Below are 17,677 nucleotides of genomic sequence, written 5' to 3' on the forward strand. Positions count from 1 at the left end.
GTGGGATTAGAGCCCAGGACTCCAGAGCTGCAAGGCTGCAGTGCTAACCACTGCACCACCGTGCTGCCACAGGGTGGCACTCATAGCAATCCGGCATCAACAATCATAGAGGTCTCAAGGAGACCTCTGGTTGTCATACCGACGCACCGATGACCCCCGATCACTGGTGTGCGCATTTCTGGCCATATGGCCAAAAGCGCCTGTTAAATGCTGCTATCAGAGTTTGACAGCGGCATTTAACTAGTAATAGGCGCAGGTGGATCACAATTCCATCCACGCCTATTGCGAGCACATGTCAGCTGTTCAAAACAGCTGACATGTCTTGGCTTTGATGCGGGCTTAGCGCCGGAGCCCACATCAAAGCGGGGGAAACTGCCAACAGACGTACTATTCTGTCCGATGGCAATTAGGGGTTAAGGCACATGGACCAGGGGAGCAGGTTGAAGCACTGACTGCACAGAGACCATGGAAGAAGGTTCAAGAACTGGCCACACATGGACTAGGGGATCAGGTTCAGCCATTGGCTGCACACGGACCAGGGGAGCAGGTTCAAGACCTGGCCGCATTTGGACCAGTGGTTCGGGTTCAGAATCCTGGCCACAGCAGGACCAAAGGATCTCACAACTCACTAGTAAGAGAAAAGACACACTAATGAAAATGGTTTCTTCTGTGATTCCATAAGGGGGAGGGAGTCTTTTATACAGGATGGCTTCTAGCTATTGGCTGGGAGCCATCTTGATGGTGTATTCTAATACTAAATGCCTCCCAGCCATTTGCTGGAGGAATGCCCTTTTAAGAACAGGGGAGCACAGGCACATGCACACTAGGTGTGCTGCCAGGAAGCGTGGTGTGCACAATCAGGAGACATGCCAGCAGAAGGGGACCACACCGCGAGGCCGGAGCAGTGAGTATGCCAGCATCCCTGCATGGAGGGGGAAGAGGAACCATGCAGGGGCGATGGAAATAGTGTTACAGTTAGAATGTTGGAAGAGTTAAAATTTGATCAGCAGATTCTAAGTTTTCCAATAAAATTTACAAAACCAATTTTTGTAGGGACCACATCAGATTTGAAGGGACTTTGGGGGCCTTTATGACAGAAAATACTCCAAAGTGACACCATTTTAAAAACTGCACCCTCAAAGTGATCAAAACCACATTGAAGAAGTTTATTAACCCTTCAGGTGCTTCACAGAAATTAAAGAAAAGTAGGAGGGAAAAAAATGACAATTTTACTTTTTCTTTCAAAATTGTTGACTTAGCCCCACACGTTTCATTTTCCCAAGTGTTACATGAGAAAATGGACTGTGCAATTTGTTGTGTAATTCCTCCTGAGAACGTCTTTACCCCATGATGTGATGGAAAACTACTGGGAAGAAGCACCATTTGAGTTTTAGAACGTAAAATTTGCTGGAATAGATAGCGGATGACATTTCGTGTTTGCACAGCTCATGATGTACCTAAACAGTAGAAAACTACCACAAGTGACCTCATTTTGGAAACTACACCCCCTCCAAGAACTTATCTAGAGGTGTGGTGAGCACCTTGAACACACAGGTGCTTCTCAGAAGTTTATAATGTTGAGACATGAAAATGAAAAAATATTTTTTTCCAGCACAAATATTGGTTTAGCCCCAAATTTTTCATTTCACAAGGGTAACAGGAGAAAATGGACAATTGGCCCTCTATACAGTATAATGAGCCTCTATACAGTATAATGGCCCCCACACCACTCCACTCAGTATGATGGCCCCAATACAATTATCCACACTGTATTATGGCTCCCACTAGCCATCTGAATAGCATAATGATCCCACATAGCCCTCCAAACATTATAATGGTCCATGTCATAGCCCTGCAAACAGTATAATGACCCCTCCACATAGACCTGCAAATAGTATAATGGCCCCCCATAGTCCTCCAAACAGTATAATGGCCCCCACATAGCTCAGCAAACATTATGATGGCCCCCACATTGCCCACCATACAGTATAATGGCTCCCATATAGCACTATACACTATTATGGGCACCACATAGTCCTCCACACAGTATTATAGACACCACATAGCCCTCCATACAGTATTATGGGCACCACATACTTCTCCATACAGTATAGTGGGTCCCAGATAGTCCTCCATATGGTAATATGGGCACGATATAGTCCTCTATACAGTATTATGGGCACCACATAGTCCTCCATACTTAAAAAATAAATAAACCAATACTCACCTCTCCCTGTTTCCCATGGCTCCGGTCTTGGTAGTGCATTTTCTGACCATCTGCACTGCTCTGCACAGCATTGTAGTGTTGTAATCGCGCTGTCTTCGCTGAGATCTCTTAAAGCTCAGATACAGAGGGGGAATTATGGGAGTTAACGGCTCACTCTCCAATCAATGTTATCAACTGTATCGGTATCCAGGATGCCGAAACAGTTGAAGGAACAATGCGGGTGAGGCCATGTAGTCTGCTGCTATTGGCGGTATGCCACTGAGTCATAGAACAAAAAGGGGCCAGAGCTCTTTTTTCCATTTCAATTTATGATGAAGCCAAGCTTCAATCCTCAATATGTGGGTGCCTCGTCCACTCTCAAGAGATGGTTTAAGGGATTGGTCCTATTTTGCCATTTATGACAGTCATATTATTCTTCTTACTAACAAAGCATATTGAAGGGGAAGACACAAAAAAACACTAAACCCTCCCGAATGTATTACTTGTCCACCAATATATTTTAGTGCTTTGTAAAACAATGTCGGCAATTTGGTAATTAGAAAATTAGTTTATTGACTGTACAGTTAGACAATTATTATATAATACAACTGATCATAAACATGGGGGAAAACTTTCAGCTGACTGGAATTATTATTTTTGGATAGTTTTTATGTAATATCTATGGTCATCTCTACATTGCTCAAAAGTATTAAGTAACTAAACTCATCCATCTGTTCCAAGATGTGGAGTTTGTGTCAACACAATGATACAGACCCAAATAATCCAGTTCTGCTGCCAAAATGATTGTTGCATAGCATAAAATATAATGATGTCATGTTCTGAATATTCTTTATTCTATGAAGGACCAGGGAATAAACTCCCAAAAATTAGTAGAAGAATGGTGGGAGGAGAATAAACTTGAATGGAAGTATTGATTCTAAGCGAAGTGCTTACTAAGCTCCTTAGGATGTGTATATCTAATAGCCCTGTACAAGGGGATGGAATAAAGGCGTTTGCCTTTAGCTGCCACCATGTAGGGATCATGTTATTAATCTGCCAAGTTAAATTTTCTTGGGAGATTTTGCAAGGTATCATTTATCCACAGGATATTTCAAGCACTCTTAGCAGAAGAGCTTATATGGCTACTGTAAGGGTATGTTCCCATGGTCAGTAAACGCTGCAGATTGGACGCTGCATACATCTGCTGTGTCCAACCCGCAGCGGCCAGATGTTACAGCATAGTGGATGGGATTTCAAGAAATCCCATCTTCACTATCCGTGCACGTACTGTATGCCTCCTTCTTCCCTGCGGAGACTGACATGTCAATTTATCTTGCTGAGATGCTTAGTCTCCGCAAGATAAATATCACCCGTACAATGTATTGGACATGGTGATTCCGCACGGTTCAATGAACACATGTGGAATCACCTGCATTCAAAAGCAGGCAGCACTTTGGACGGATCGGACATGTGCTGCATACAAAGTGCTGCCGGTTACTGACCATGGGGATGTAGCCTAACTCCGGCATCCTTGCATGCTTACCCTTTCTCCCTCGGCAATGACGCTGTCATTTTCACTGCCACGGCCACTCGGCGGTATCTCCTGCTCCTGCCATGGCTCCCAGGTTCCAGTCTCTGCACAAGTCGTTCAGGTCTCCTGGGAATGCGCTAAGAGCTTCTTAAAGGGACAACATGCATACTCCAGAAATGTCCCAAGCCTATAGCTGTAGGGAGATGCCTGAGCAACTAAAGAATCTAATGTGTCTCTAAGCTACTAGTCCGTTGTTAGTTTCCTCTTCCTGTACCTGTCCAGTAATCCTGAGACCGTCATTCCTGAACCGGCATCAGTATCCATACCACCAGTGATCCTGATCCTGTCCTGCCTGAGATTCCGAGTCCATACCTGCATCCCTGATCTCTGGGGCAGTTGCTGCAGTATATGGGACCGCCCTGGAGTGGTACCTGACAACTATTTGCAGCACCAGCCTAACCTCATCATCAGACGTTCTAGTGAAGAACCACGTAGTCACTTACCTCCCTCCTGGGTAAGCCCAGTCCATGGCACAGTGGGTCCATGCTCACCAGCGTGACAGTTTGCTTAGGCCATGGACCCTGCTGACCCCAATACCCCTGCACTCTCACGGTTGGTTTGTGTTTGTGAGATGACCCTCCACCGAAATTAGCAGGGTCAAATCCTGTCCTACTTACGGTGGGTAAACTCCTGATTTGATGCTCTGATGCTGGCTGCTTCAGATGCACCAGTCCAAGCTGCAGCAGTCTCGGCAGTTAATACCAGTCTGCAACTCAGGCACCTGGAGCTGGTCCTCATCTGTCTACTCCACCATGTTTTGACGAAGATCCCAAGCAGTGTCGTGGATTTATTAATCAGTGCATGCTGCACTATGAACTGCTGGCCCACCAGTTTCCTGTGATCGGGCTAGAGTGGCATTTTTTATGTCCCATTATGAAGGTGATGTAGTCGAGATGCTGGGGAGAAAAACAAGCGCAAAATAGGGTCTTCACTGGTAATGAAGGACACAGGTCAAAACACCAATGAAAATTGTTGATCCAGGTAAGATACAGTATATCTGTACCTGCGCTGTTGATGAAGATTCCAGTATATAGAGAAGTTCCACCACAAGGAGATGGTCTTCTCCCCACAAGAATCCAGCTCATCACTGTTTTTTGCCCGCTTTGACTTCCTCCTTCATTTTCCACACGAGAAGAACGGGCACTTTCTAGGTCCTTCCTACCCACTGACCAAGAGGAGGAGCCTCAACTTATTATCGAGTCTTCCAAGATGGTTACTGTGGCTCCGGTAAACTTTTCTCAGATTCCTCCAGGGAAGGCTTTAGGTTTGGAATCGCATAGGCGTCAAGTTCTGCTGTAGGGGCACTCTTAAAAGTTGGCTGGTCAATTAAAGCAGTGAAAGACTTTTCAACTTATCTCGAGTCATTATTGGTGGCCGACCGTGCGAAAGAATATTGTGGAATTAGTTTCAGCCTGTTCTTCCTGTGCTCATAACAAGACTCCCAGGCAACTTTCTTCTATGCATCTTTTACCACTTCCAGTGCCTTCAGTTTCCTGGCAGCATATCACTATGGAATTGATTACGAATCTCCCTGTGTCCTCTGGATGCTCCGTCATCTGCGTAGTGGACCATTTCTGGAAGATAGCTCACTTTACCCCATTGCCTGGTCTTTCGTCTGCTCCAGTGCTCTCTGAGAAGTTTATTAAGCACATGTTCTGCCTTCACGGGTTTCAACTTCACATTTTATTGACAGTGGCATTCAGTTCACATCCATGTGTTCTCTTCTGCATACCATCCTCAATTCAACGGTCAGGTGGAGAGGGTAAACCAGATTCTGTCTAATTTTCTGCAGCATTTCTCAAATGTGAACCATGGTGACTGGGTCAAACTTTTGCCCTGGGCAGAGATCTCTTATAATAATTATGTAAGCATGGTCTCCGTGAAGTGACCATTCTTCATTGTCTATGGTCAACAGCCTGGTATTCCTCTTCTGGTTTCAACCGCTTCTGGCATCCCTGCAGCTGATGCTTTCACTTCAGAGTTCTCCAAGATCTGGGAGGACAGGAAAGCCACTCTTGAGAAGTTGTCCCAACAGATGGAAAGGCATGCTAACTAAAGACGCATGGATCCACCATGTTTTCATCCAGGGAATAAGGTGCGGCTCTTCTAGAGATACATATGGAGCGCCCACCAGGGCCGTGGGGTACTCGTTACCAGGTCCAGTCTTAAAGGGGATGCCACGGTGCCTGAGACCAGTCTGTGGCCCTGGGCGTCCAATTAAAGGGGAAGGTCTTTTATGGGTATTTGATAAAGTCTGTTGTTTGTGACGCCACCTGTGGTGTTCGGTCAGTAGGGACCGATGCTGCTTAAAGAAGTCCTCTGGGGTGATGTTGTTGCAGCAAGATGGTAATGCTTCCCACAGGTGAAGCGGGGTCCCCAGGGCTTTCCAGGTGTAAGGCATCGATGGTGTGGTGGATGGTATGATGAATAACGAGGACACAGGTTTGCAGTCTTTGCCTGGTTTACTGTAGCTTCAAGCAGCCGCAGTCCAGGGCACCAGACAACAGGGACAGGCAGGGTCCGGCCGGCTTACAAGCGATTCCAGAGTCTCCTTCACCAGGTGGAGATCAAAGCCTTCCTCCAAGTGTGGTGGTGATGTAGTCCCTTACTGCCTAAGGCTTCACATAAGGTCCTCACAGTTTCTCTCTGTCCCGCATAAAGGATAGGACAAAACCCATGTGACAGGTGAACTAGGTCTTTTTACAGGGTCTCTTGGATGACCCGGGTCCTATAATTATCATTGTGTCTCCTTGGTATAAATGCGGACAGGTGATCTGCAGTCCAGCTGCCTATGCCACTTTAGAGTTCAGCACGGCCTCGGTCGTCCGGCTACCGGAATCTGCACTAGCCAGGGAGGTAGCCTCTTCTCAGCTCTACTCCCTGGTGTTTCTCCCCTTTGCTTTCTCCCTCCTATTCTCCTTCTACAAGCTGTCCGTGCTTTCTGTTCCCATGTTCCTGGAGCTGTGGTTCCTCGGACCACATGGCTCCTTCAGACTTTCCCTCTAGGTCCGTCTGCCCTCTTTCACTGTCTCTCTCAGACTGCCTACTAACTTTCCCTCCAGCCAGAATATAAGGAAGTTCCCCTTAATCCGGGTTCAGAGCTCCTCCTTCTGGCCTTGAGTGTGAACGTGTTGTATGTGAGATTTACCTGGTGAAAGATATCCTTCATCACTTCCAAGCGTGACACCACTCTCCCCAAGGGGAAAGTAATGCCACTGTGACGACCAGGACCCTGGGGCGCCACACATATGTCTCAAGGTTTCATATTACAAGTTGGGTACTCACTTTATCGGTCCCTTTGAGGTCATCAAGCAAATAAACGCCGCCTCCTACAAGTTGAAGCTTCCTGCCTCGATACGAGTGCCTAACTCATTCCACGTATCTCTCCTCATGCCAGTTATCTTGAGCCACTTCTGCAAGGATCCTGGTTGCACACATTCACTCGTTTGCTCTGAGGATGTCTTTGAAGTGAAGAGAAATTTTGCAATGATGATGAAGGTGAGGGATAAAACTTTTATCCTGGTGGATTGGAAAGGATTAAGTCGCAAAGAGAGATTGCGGGAGTTCATGGCTTCCATGTCCCAATACTCGTGCACATCATGCAGGTCTCCCAGCAACACGCTTAGGGCACGCGCACTCCCCACTTCTTAAAGGGGCAGCGAGCATACTCCTGAAATGTCCCCAGCCTATAGCTGGGAGGTACTAGGTATTTAAGGTATTTAGGGTGAAGTCTGCATTTTGGGCTGGTAGATCCTGCTGCAATTAAAACCGAGCACTCCACCCATCAGCCTGTGAAAGTTTTAGTTGCAGCAGGATCCTAACTAATACCTCCCAGCTATAGGCTTGGAACGTAAATGCAAGCTTTATCATCGGAGAGGATTTACATTACAGAGGTTCCCAGCAATCAGAGATCGCCATGTTGTTGGTTGCTGAGCATGCATGAATTGGCCAAATGATGTGCTAAGCATCTCAGTTTTTTATTATTATCTGGAGCAGTAATGCAATTCAAATTTCATATATTTCATGTTTACATGGTACAGAATGCAACTTTATTTGTTTGTTATGTATAGAGATGGCGACTCTTAGTATGCACCTGAACATGCCAGTTTTCTGTTTGGAAGTAACCATCAGTCTTTTGTTAATAATATTGGATTTTGCCAGTCATTAGATGCCATAAGAAATAGCATACCTGCGAATCCAGGTATCTCATATTGATATTGTCCTTTTTCACATTTTAATGCACTATATGTCACCTTGGACGACTCTGAAATGCATGCATCCTATGGAGAAAGCACCCACATTGAGAAAAAAGAGGCAAAAGATCGCTTTCAGTCAGAGAATTGTTTAGAATATTGTGTTCCCTGTGCAATATCCTAGCAGCAAACCTCTCAAGTGTGTCTTTTCTGGCACGACAGTCTCTGGTTTTAACCCAAGTATTTATTTTACCCTTTGCGGTTAAAGGGAGTCTGTCAGCAGCAAAATGACTGTTCAAACCAAGCACATGAGCGCAGTGCACCCTTAGCATGGCCAAACTTTTCAGTACATCTTCTCGCCTACTTATTTTATCTGTCTCTGTCACCCTCTTCATTGATTGACTGCTTTATCTTTACAAGAACCAGATAAGGCAGAGATAAATGAAAAATAGCTGCACTGAACTGATGGCCAATTAAAGGCTGCGCCAAGCACCTGCCCTTTGTTTGAACAGTTACTTTGTACTGACCGGCTCCCCTCATTTTTTTACATGGGAAATACATTTTCATGAATAAATTTACCATTTCTCTTCCCAAAAATTTGCATAATTTATAGCAAAGCAGATCTCAGATTTTGTGATCATTTGTTTTTGTGCAAATATATAAATAAAATCCTTTTCATGCTTGTAGATAAGCTTGAAAAAAATACATTCTTCACACCTCTTCGACCATCTGAAGATTTTGGAATTATGCCCAACAGGTCTAGTAAAGGTAAAGTGATGCGTCATACATGTAGTTACCAGTAAATGCAGTGTGTTTAGGATTGTTTTTCACATGTCAGGAGACGTTTTTTCTTTGCTAGCCTCAGCAAGAAGGATGAGCTGTACACAATCAGCGTGTGAAGTGGTTTCGCTAAAGACCTTAATAGGCCAAGACGGTGAACTCTACAGAACGGCATTCGAAGTGGAACGGAGGGGACTGATGTGTAAGCAGAAAAAGTCTTCGCCGATCCCAAAGTGGATTTTAGTTCTGTTACTGGAAAGAGGCGAAATAAAGCTTTTTTTTTTTTGTAAGAGACGTCTCAGGAGTCTTTCTGGGAAACAAGAGCCATCCATGTAAAGTTTTAGCTGTATGATCCCACACGGCCACCAAGAAGATTTCCCAACACTTCCGACTGGCACAGATCATAATGGGAGGCGAGACTAGAGACAACCTTATTACTGGAAATCTGGAGAGAGAAGAAAATATAGATACAGAAATGTCGATCAAACATCCCATAGTATTAAAGTACAAAAATAAATTTTATTAAATATAACCAAGGTACAAGGACATGGAGGGAATGATAGGACATGCACATACGAGCATTAGGGCGCACATAATACAACAATATCCGTCCATGTATGGTGTACAGCGTTAGTTAATGTCACAGTACTAACAACTTTCCCATATAGGCGAGCAATAACTATAGCAGACATCACTCACGGTTTGGACATACATAGTAAATATACAAGTGTTTACCTGGTGGAAGAGGTGGCCTGGGAAATGCAGGTAGTGCACCCTCCTCAACCCACATTTTGGCCAGAAAGCCTTTGTCTATATTCCTAAAATGTAGCATTGCAAAAAGGCTCTAAAATTAAAAAGAAAAGAAAAACATCCCGCACCTCCCCACCAAAAAAAGGTCTCTTATTTGTTGTCTTTGTTTTCAGCTTTATTATATCTGTTTCTTGGAAAACTGGCTCGCAGCCCATATGGATGCCATTACAACTACCATAGAACTCGTAAGAGAATATTTACGGCTGTTGTACGAATTTCCATGACTGTCCTATTCATCGGAATTCGGCCTGCAGAGATCCTTGTGTTTGCTGCAGGAACAGCCTGTTTTTCAGTTTCTGACAATTTCTGCCATGTCTGCTCTGTATGAATATACCATTATCCATATTGTCATATGCAGTGTAACAGGAATAGGACAGATATGACTATAAAATGGGATTCTAAGAAAGCTCCATGGGAGCTAATGTGATTGTGACCCTACAGCAAGGCTGATGAAAGAGAATACATCCAGGTTTTTTTTTAAAGAGAGTCAATTCTTACAGGCGGAACATCAGCAATTTTTTGAAAATGTTAGAGGAGCAGTAATATTTTTGTATGTATGAAGTGTTTTTCCCAGAGGTATAATATGAAGTTAACATGTCAAATCTAATAAGATCCCCAACCTTCCATAATACCATGATATGGATCTTTAGTGGGAATCTGTAGCTAGGTTTATACTTCCAATTTGAAAGCACCATAAAATAGGTACAAAAACACTTATTCCAGTAGTGGGTAACTTTCTGTCTTTTTGCTGTAGTTTTGGTAAGATCACTGTTTTATCTGCTTCTTCTCTGATAGACCTCTCAATAAAAAGCACTAACAAACCCCATGCAAAATACTGATTGACTGCTTTCTGTATTCACTGTGTACAGGCAGAAAGCTGACAACCAGTGTTTGGGAAGGAATGAATATCCAGGAGTAGCTGATCATTAGCCATGCCCTCACCACTGATTGTCAGCTTTCTGCCTATGCACAGTGTACACAGAATGCTGCCAATCATTGGTGTGGGTGGGGTTATACAGAGCTCAGCATTCAGAGCACTGCTAGATCTGTAGCAAACAGTGATTTTATGAAAACTACAGCAAGCAGCTCAGTGAGTGATACATCCCTGGAATCAAGGTCACTGACCCTACATCATGCTGCTCTCAGATGGGATAGTAAAAATCTGGTGACATATTCCTTTTAAGTTTTATGGATAATATGCACCTCCTACTCTCCTCCACACTTATTCGTTCCTCACACAACCGCCTCCAAGATTTCTCCCGAATATCCCCCATCCTCTGGAACTCCACACCTCAACACGTCTGATTATTCACCACCCTCGGATCCTTCAGAAAGAACCTGAAAACCCATCTCTTCAGGAAAGCTTACAGCCTGCAATAACCATTCTGCCACCTCACCACCACCCGAGCTGCCGCCTCACCACCACCAGAGCTGCCGCCTCACCATCACCAGAGCTGCCGCCTCACCATCACCAGAGCTGCCGCCTCACCACCACCAGAGCTGCCGCCTCACCAACCACCCGAGTTGCCGTATCACCACCACCCGAGTTGCCGCGTCACCAACCGCTAGAGCTGCCGCGTCACCAACCGCCAGAGCTGCCGCCTCACCAGCCACCCGAGTTGCCACGTCACCAACCGCCAGAGCTGCCACGCCACCAACCGCCAGAGCTGCCGTGTCACAAACCACCAGAGCTGCCGCGTCACCACCACCCGAGCTGCCGCGTCACCACCACCAGAGCTGCCATGTCATCAACCGCCAGAGCTGCCGTGTCACCAACCGCCAGAGCTGCCACGTCACCACCACCCGAGCTGCCGCGTCACCACCGCCAGAGCTGCCGCTACCCCGACCTTCTGTCTCCTCTCCATTATCCCATAGAATGTAAGTCCGCAAGGACAGGGTCCTCTCCCCTCTGTACCAGTCGGTCATTGTAATTTTGTTTACTGTAAACGTTATCTATAACCCTGTACGTAACCTCTCTCCTCATGTACAGCACCATGGAATTAATGGTGCTATATAAATAAATAATAATAATAAATAGTAAGAGCCCTCCTTGGTAAGGAAGATTCCAGCATATGTTCTCTTGCATCTCTGGTCTCATCAGCAAGCTTCACCTTCAGGCAGGCAGAAAACGAAGGCAGGGTACATTTCAAAAGGTTTCAAAAGAAGGACTTCTTTAAAGTTATAAATGAAAATAACTGTGCTTTCTCTGAAGCCAGATTACTTCTCCATACAATTATTTGACATTGGCAGCCTCAGACTCTCCAGCTGTTGTGAGACAAGTCTCAGAGGGACATCGCCATCAGTCATGGCATTTCATTCTTTTTAAAATATGCAGTTTCAACCTTATTGAATTCAAACAATAGTAATATTGTTTTGCATGAATTTCATGGCAGTGCCTTCATCGAACTGGCACTATGGCAATATGATTAATTTCTGGCCATGTTTAGGAATTCCATTTTCCTGCCACCTGGAGAACTTGGCTTCATAATGTGTCCTTCGAAAGTAACACGAGGACCCTACCAGGAACACAGAGTATTTGTACAGTATCACCACGACTGCTATCGCTTTACTTATGGAAGGAATAGGAATTTACTGTCTCCTATTCTTTCCTCGCATGTTTTGGCAGCGATACTTGTAAGATCTGCTCAGTCAGCAGCCTCGGCTCAAAATATTTATGGTAACTCATTAAATCCACATGATGTATTTCTGCTATAAAATTGGCCAGCATGTCTGGAATAAACAATGAACTGTAGGGGCTATGGAGGCCTGGGATTCATTGTCCTTCTGACATTTTGTGTCCTTAAAGGTCCAAGTATCTGAGGTCACAACTTGATTGAACTTTCCAGGAAAACTAAAATTAGAGAATGTTTTCCAGTTTATCGAATTGTGATATCCTACCTATGACTTGATCAAGTAGCCAATTTTTAGTATTACTTAACTTTTCATCATTGTTATAATAATCCCATAGAGGCATGTTGACAATGTGAAGATACAGTACTTGTAAAACAGTCATAGAATTAAGATTTGTGTGAGTCTAACCATAGCTAATCCCAAGAAAGCACCATGCTTGACATAATGGTAGTTCGTGGTCTAATATCCCACGACTAAGACCTTACCCATTATACTCATGAGCTTCTCCTGATGTCAGCTTTTCATGGAGAAGTAGCCATGAAAATCTCAGAAATGAATCGGATGGATAAAAAAAAGTCAACAACTGGTGGAATCAGTAGTCTTCATAGCATAAGAGGAGCAGGTACCACCAAGCCTCTATTCTGGACTGTCATGTTATATACATTGGAGGGGGTTCTCTGATATACCATTTATTATAACACCAGACCTTTGCCTTTGAGAAACAACCTATGATGAAGTTTTTTGCGTTACTAACATAGTCATTAACCAAGATAGTAGTGAGAGGAGCCACACGTAAAGATGTGCAGAGTTGACCTATGGAGAACATGGGAAACGGAGCATTTTATTGGCTTTATGTTCATTAGTTGGCTTGTTGGAAGTCTTGTTAGTTTACTGATTACTGTGCTATTCATTTAGTAGATAAAATATCAAAGTAATATCAAGCAATTGATGGAGACAAGTTGTTTCTAAGACACCATTAAGTTATCGTCAAGGTGTCTTGGAAACAATTTGTCTTTGGATTTGGGTGGGAAGTTGTCTCAAGGAAGCATGGAACCTGTAGAGTGGTGCAAAAGGAATTACCATTACGGACATATCAAGTCATTGGTAATATACCTGCGTTAGTTGGCCTGTTCACCGAGTTTGCCAAACTATATAACATGCTGAAAATATCATTATTATTCAGTAATGGTTATGTAATGCGATCATTATCTGGGCTGTGATCAGAAATACGATCTAGATTTCAGCGACTGTTTGAGTCTATGTTGATACCTATATATGGATTTGTTAGTGGACCTTATATTCTAAATGTAATAATAATCTATAAAAACCTTGTGTTGTTCCCTAGGTCTGGAAGTGTTCTCCACCACTGGAATGAAATCTATGACTTTGTGGAACATTTGACAGAGAAGTTTATCAGGTAGTAGAGCGTCATGTTACCACCAATATCACGTTTAGTGTTACAAGCCATAAAAAAAGGAGTAAAGGCAAATGTCATTAAGATCAGCCAAAATAGATCAGTGTAAATTACACTTGCAATTACATACAATAATGTACTTACATACGCAATCAGTTCTTGCGGAGGCATCAGATGTCATACAGAAGGGTTGCAGTGGTACTTGGGATGTCTATGATGTGCACTTCCATACAGTGTCCTTGCGCATGGTTCTGCCCAAATCTCTGAAGGATAGAAGGTTGTAATCAGTAGCCTGGTTGATGGACTCCCTCTGATGGGGTGATATCTATCAGCTTCAGCCTTTTTTCTAGTCCTCTGCAGCTCAATTGCCATAAGAACTAAATGAATAAAAGGAGTTGCTTCAAGTCTTACATGTGCTGTCACTTCACCAGGTATCCTAATGGTTGGGGAATTAGACTGAAGCTTGTACATTTAATCATAAGAGATATGTCATATAGCAATTTCCTGTGTTTTGTCCTCCCTTATAGCCCACAGCTCCGAATGTCTATCATTGTGTTTTCCACAGCAGGAGAAACTTTAATGCGACTGACAGATGACAGGTAAGTGCTGACAGGCTGCTAATATACAAAAGAAATACTAATGGTAAAAAAAGAAATTGTGACAGTTCTGTAAGCACTACTCATTATATTAGTATTGTCACTTCTAGCAGTTATTATGGTTTCACAATATTTTCTACAGAGTCATTGTCACAGTTACATCCGATATATGGTAACTGATACATGGGCATCATATATCAGATGCCGGCCTCATGATTTCAGCCATGTGTATTTGACTTTGAAGCACCGCTGCTGATTTCAGTGAAAAACATACTTTAAAAGCTGCCGGGGACCGAGATGCACAGGAGACTAGTGGGACTGGTAGTTCCCTGTCGGCTTCTCCCTGCTTGCTGCCTTGGAGTGACAAGTCTCTCACTATACTCACATGAAGGGAGAGAACTGTCACTGTAAGAGAGTGGTAGGGAGAAGCAGCTGTCAGATTAGTCTCCCGTGTGGCTTGGTTCCTGGCGGCTTTCAAAGTATGCGGCAACCAGAGACCAACCACGCTGGACTCTGTTCACTTTTTCTCTCTATAGAAAGTGCACTGGCAGTGGACTCTCTTACCAGCTCGTCACTTGTGATCAAAGCCAGCGAGCGAGCGCACTGTCACTGTGCATATTGCACAGTGACAATATCCTACTGAAAATAAGCGTGAATTGACAACCGACGCATGCTCAATAGAGCAGAGAGTGCCCCAGCCCATGAAACGGAGCTCACTGACAATGCTACTTTTCAGTGAGGGTGCAGAGGCTGTGGCAATGACCGTGTGTAGCTCCGTGTGCTCGTCCGCATATCAGACAAGTGCAGGTGATGCCTGCTATTTACATCCACTAGTCTGGTCTGTAAATCAGCCCAAAGTAGTGAATGTTGTGATTTTTTTTCCACGCAGACCATTGGTCCATGTGGGGAATTATCCATGTGTCCCTGCACTAAATCCAAAGCAAAATCTACATCTGTAGTGCAAAAAGTGAAATCTCCAAAAATGCATACATAATGGATTCACTATCCTCCAAATCCGTTTTCTACGTGTGGACTCATTCTATGGCAATTTTCACACTGGGCTGTATTTTGCATCCTTCAAAACCACAAGTGTAACAAATTAAGGTACAAAAGTGACTTTTAGGTCTGATGTGCTTAGGACTTAGAAATACTAATTGAAAATGGTGATGAAAATACAGCTCAATGTATCCTGAAAGGATGTCATGAATTTTGCAAAAAAAATTCCCAAAACACAGTTAAGGTGATGAAATAGCAAAATCCCTTATTCATCTATCAAATCTCCCACTGCTCCAGCATTGCTGCTCCCACTGAACTATGCGGAATGTCCTGCATGATGTAGCCCCCATGGTCACATGACTGCAGCAGTAATGGTAGCATGCTATGGTCAGTGATTGGTTGGAGCAGTTAGTCGGCATGTCATCACCACAGGAAAGTACACAAAGGTAGACAGGTCTAGTTATCCAAATATTACATTCCACGTACATAATGCTGCAAAACAATGGAATATATATATACTGTATATACTGCGTGTGTGTATGTATATATATATATATATATATATATATATATATATATAATCACTTCCCTGACCCAAACATAGCAGCCGTTACTGGAGACATGTCTTCTTCATTTGCAACATAAAGCTGGTTTCATAGTCTATAACGGTGACTTCTTCAGAACTGCAGAAGGTCCAAATATTGTCATCAATGAATGATAAAATGAGGCTGCATTATCATTATAGCCATCTGAACCCAGTCTGAGCACGACAACTAGGATATTTCCCCACCACATTGTTTTTTTTCCCTCACTTTTTGTAACAGAGAACAAATCAAGTTGGGACTGGAGGAGCTAAAGAACGTTCGGCCTGGTGGAGACACTTATATGCATGATGGAATTGAGAGGGTAAGCAAAAAAACTGTATCATTCCCTGACATTTTTTTAAGAAAACCATTCCTGGGTTCACACTCATACCCAACTGTATAAGAAAAATCCTTTTATTCTTCCCATTGTTACCACTCCTGTACACATTCAGATAAGTTACACCAAATGCAGAATTTATATGAGGGTATTAGATCTAAAAGACCAGGACATTTTAGATTATGTTTAAAAAAACTTGTAAATGTCACAGATTAAAAAACCCATTATGTATGTCCAAAAACATCCCAGAAAAAAGATTCACCATCACCAGGTCACATTAGCAATGTACTACAGGATGGTGCAGACCCCCATGATAATGGTGGGTGCAGCAAAGGTGCAAAATAGTGAAGAAACAGCCACTCACACACCGACCACCATGGACGTTGTGACTGCCTAATATTATAAAGGGTAAATGATAAAAGTGCAATAGGTCTTATCCAAAATATAGCGTTAGGCAGAAGGTGGCTCCAATGTATAAATAAAAGATCCTTGTAGTACAAAGAGGAGTGAATTTATTGGACTTCAAACTCAAACATTTTACATTTGTTCAATCAATGAGTTCATTAAGGCACATGCAACACATAATTGGATTCATCAACATCAGTTACTTTACTTGCTGATTGTTTCCATCGTAGAGAAAATTTTGCAACATTGCAGAGTCTATCTTTATGCATTTCTGTATTCCAAGCACAGTCTTCAGGAGAGAATAGCTACATTGAAGCTCATCAAATAAGATGAGAATTTCCTTGATAGAGCAGAAGAATCTCTTCCTAATGTTGCAAGAGAAGAACTTTCAGAGTTCCAGCAGAAGGTAATGTCAGAGTAGAAATAACTATTCAAAATGTTTGAAGAGAAGCACCTTTCAATGTACCTGCAGAAGAAGAGAAATGGAAGAATATGACCCAAAGAATCAGGAGAATGAGGAGGTGGTCCTAGAGGATTCCTTACAGAGAGAAACAGAAGCTGCTATCGGCCGACAAGACATTATCTTGGATCGCCTCCAATGGGGCCATGGGATACTCGGTACCGGGTCAAGCGGTTGACAGGGGGATGTCACGGTGGCTGACCTGGTCCGTGGCCCTGGGACGTCCGTGTAAAAGGGGGGACTCTAGCACGCCCCGGCCTCCATGGGTTGCCACTGTGCCTTCTGGGTGTAGGGCGCACAGGTAACTTGCAATTAGCTGTCCTGCCGGTCTCTGTAGCAAAGCATAAAGGTCCTTACTCCCTCTGTGTTTCAGCTACCGGGATTCTGCGCCTCAGAAGGAGGCAGCCTGTGCAGGGCTGGTCCCCTTCTGGTATCCTCTCCTTTGCTACAACTTCCTTCACGCTCGCTGCAATACAATTCTGCCTTCTGAATGTCTCTTTCTGGTAGCTGCAGCTCTGAGGGCATGCACAGCTCCTTTGGACCCTCTGTCCACCTCAGACCCTGGTCTGGAACGTTCTAACTCTCCCTACAGACTACCAGTTATATATATATGGGGAGTGACCTAATAAATAGGAGCAGAAGCTCCCCCTGGTGGTCTGGAGTGTGAAATGCGT

At 43.8% G+C, this 17,677-nt stretch overlaps 1 protein-coding gene across 1 annotated transcript in view; it reads left to right on the top strand.

Annotated features, from left to right (window-relative positions):
• ANTXR1 (ANTXR cell adhesion molecule 1) overlaps positions 1-17,677 on the top strand; it is a 211,227-nt gene that overhangs the window by 45,869 nt on the left and 147,681 nt on the right. The window contains exons 2-4 of the mRNA XM_077263047.1: positions 13,557-13,628; positions 14,153-14,224; positions 16,042-16,123. Of these exons, the coding sequence (XP_077119162.1) occupies positions 13,557-13,628; positions 14,153-14,224; positions 16,042-16,123 (226 nt within the window). The remainder of the gene's footprint in view (positions 1-13,556; positions 13,629-14,152; positions 14,225-16,041; positions 16,124-17,677) is intronic.

This window comes from Ranitomeya variabilis, chromosome 5, assembly GCF_051348905.1.
Source record: "Ranitomeya variabilis isolate aRanVar5 chromosome 5, aRanVar5.hap1, whole genome shotgun sequence".
NCBI lineage: Eukaryota > Metazoa > Chordata > Amphibia > Anura > Dendrobatidae > Ranitomeya > Ranitomeya variabilis.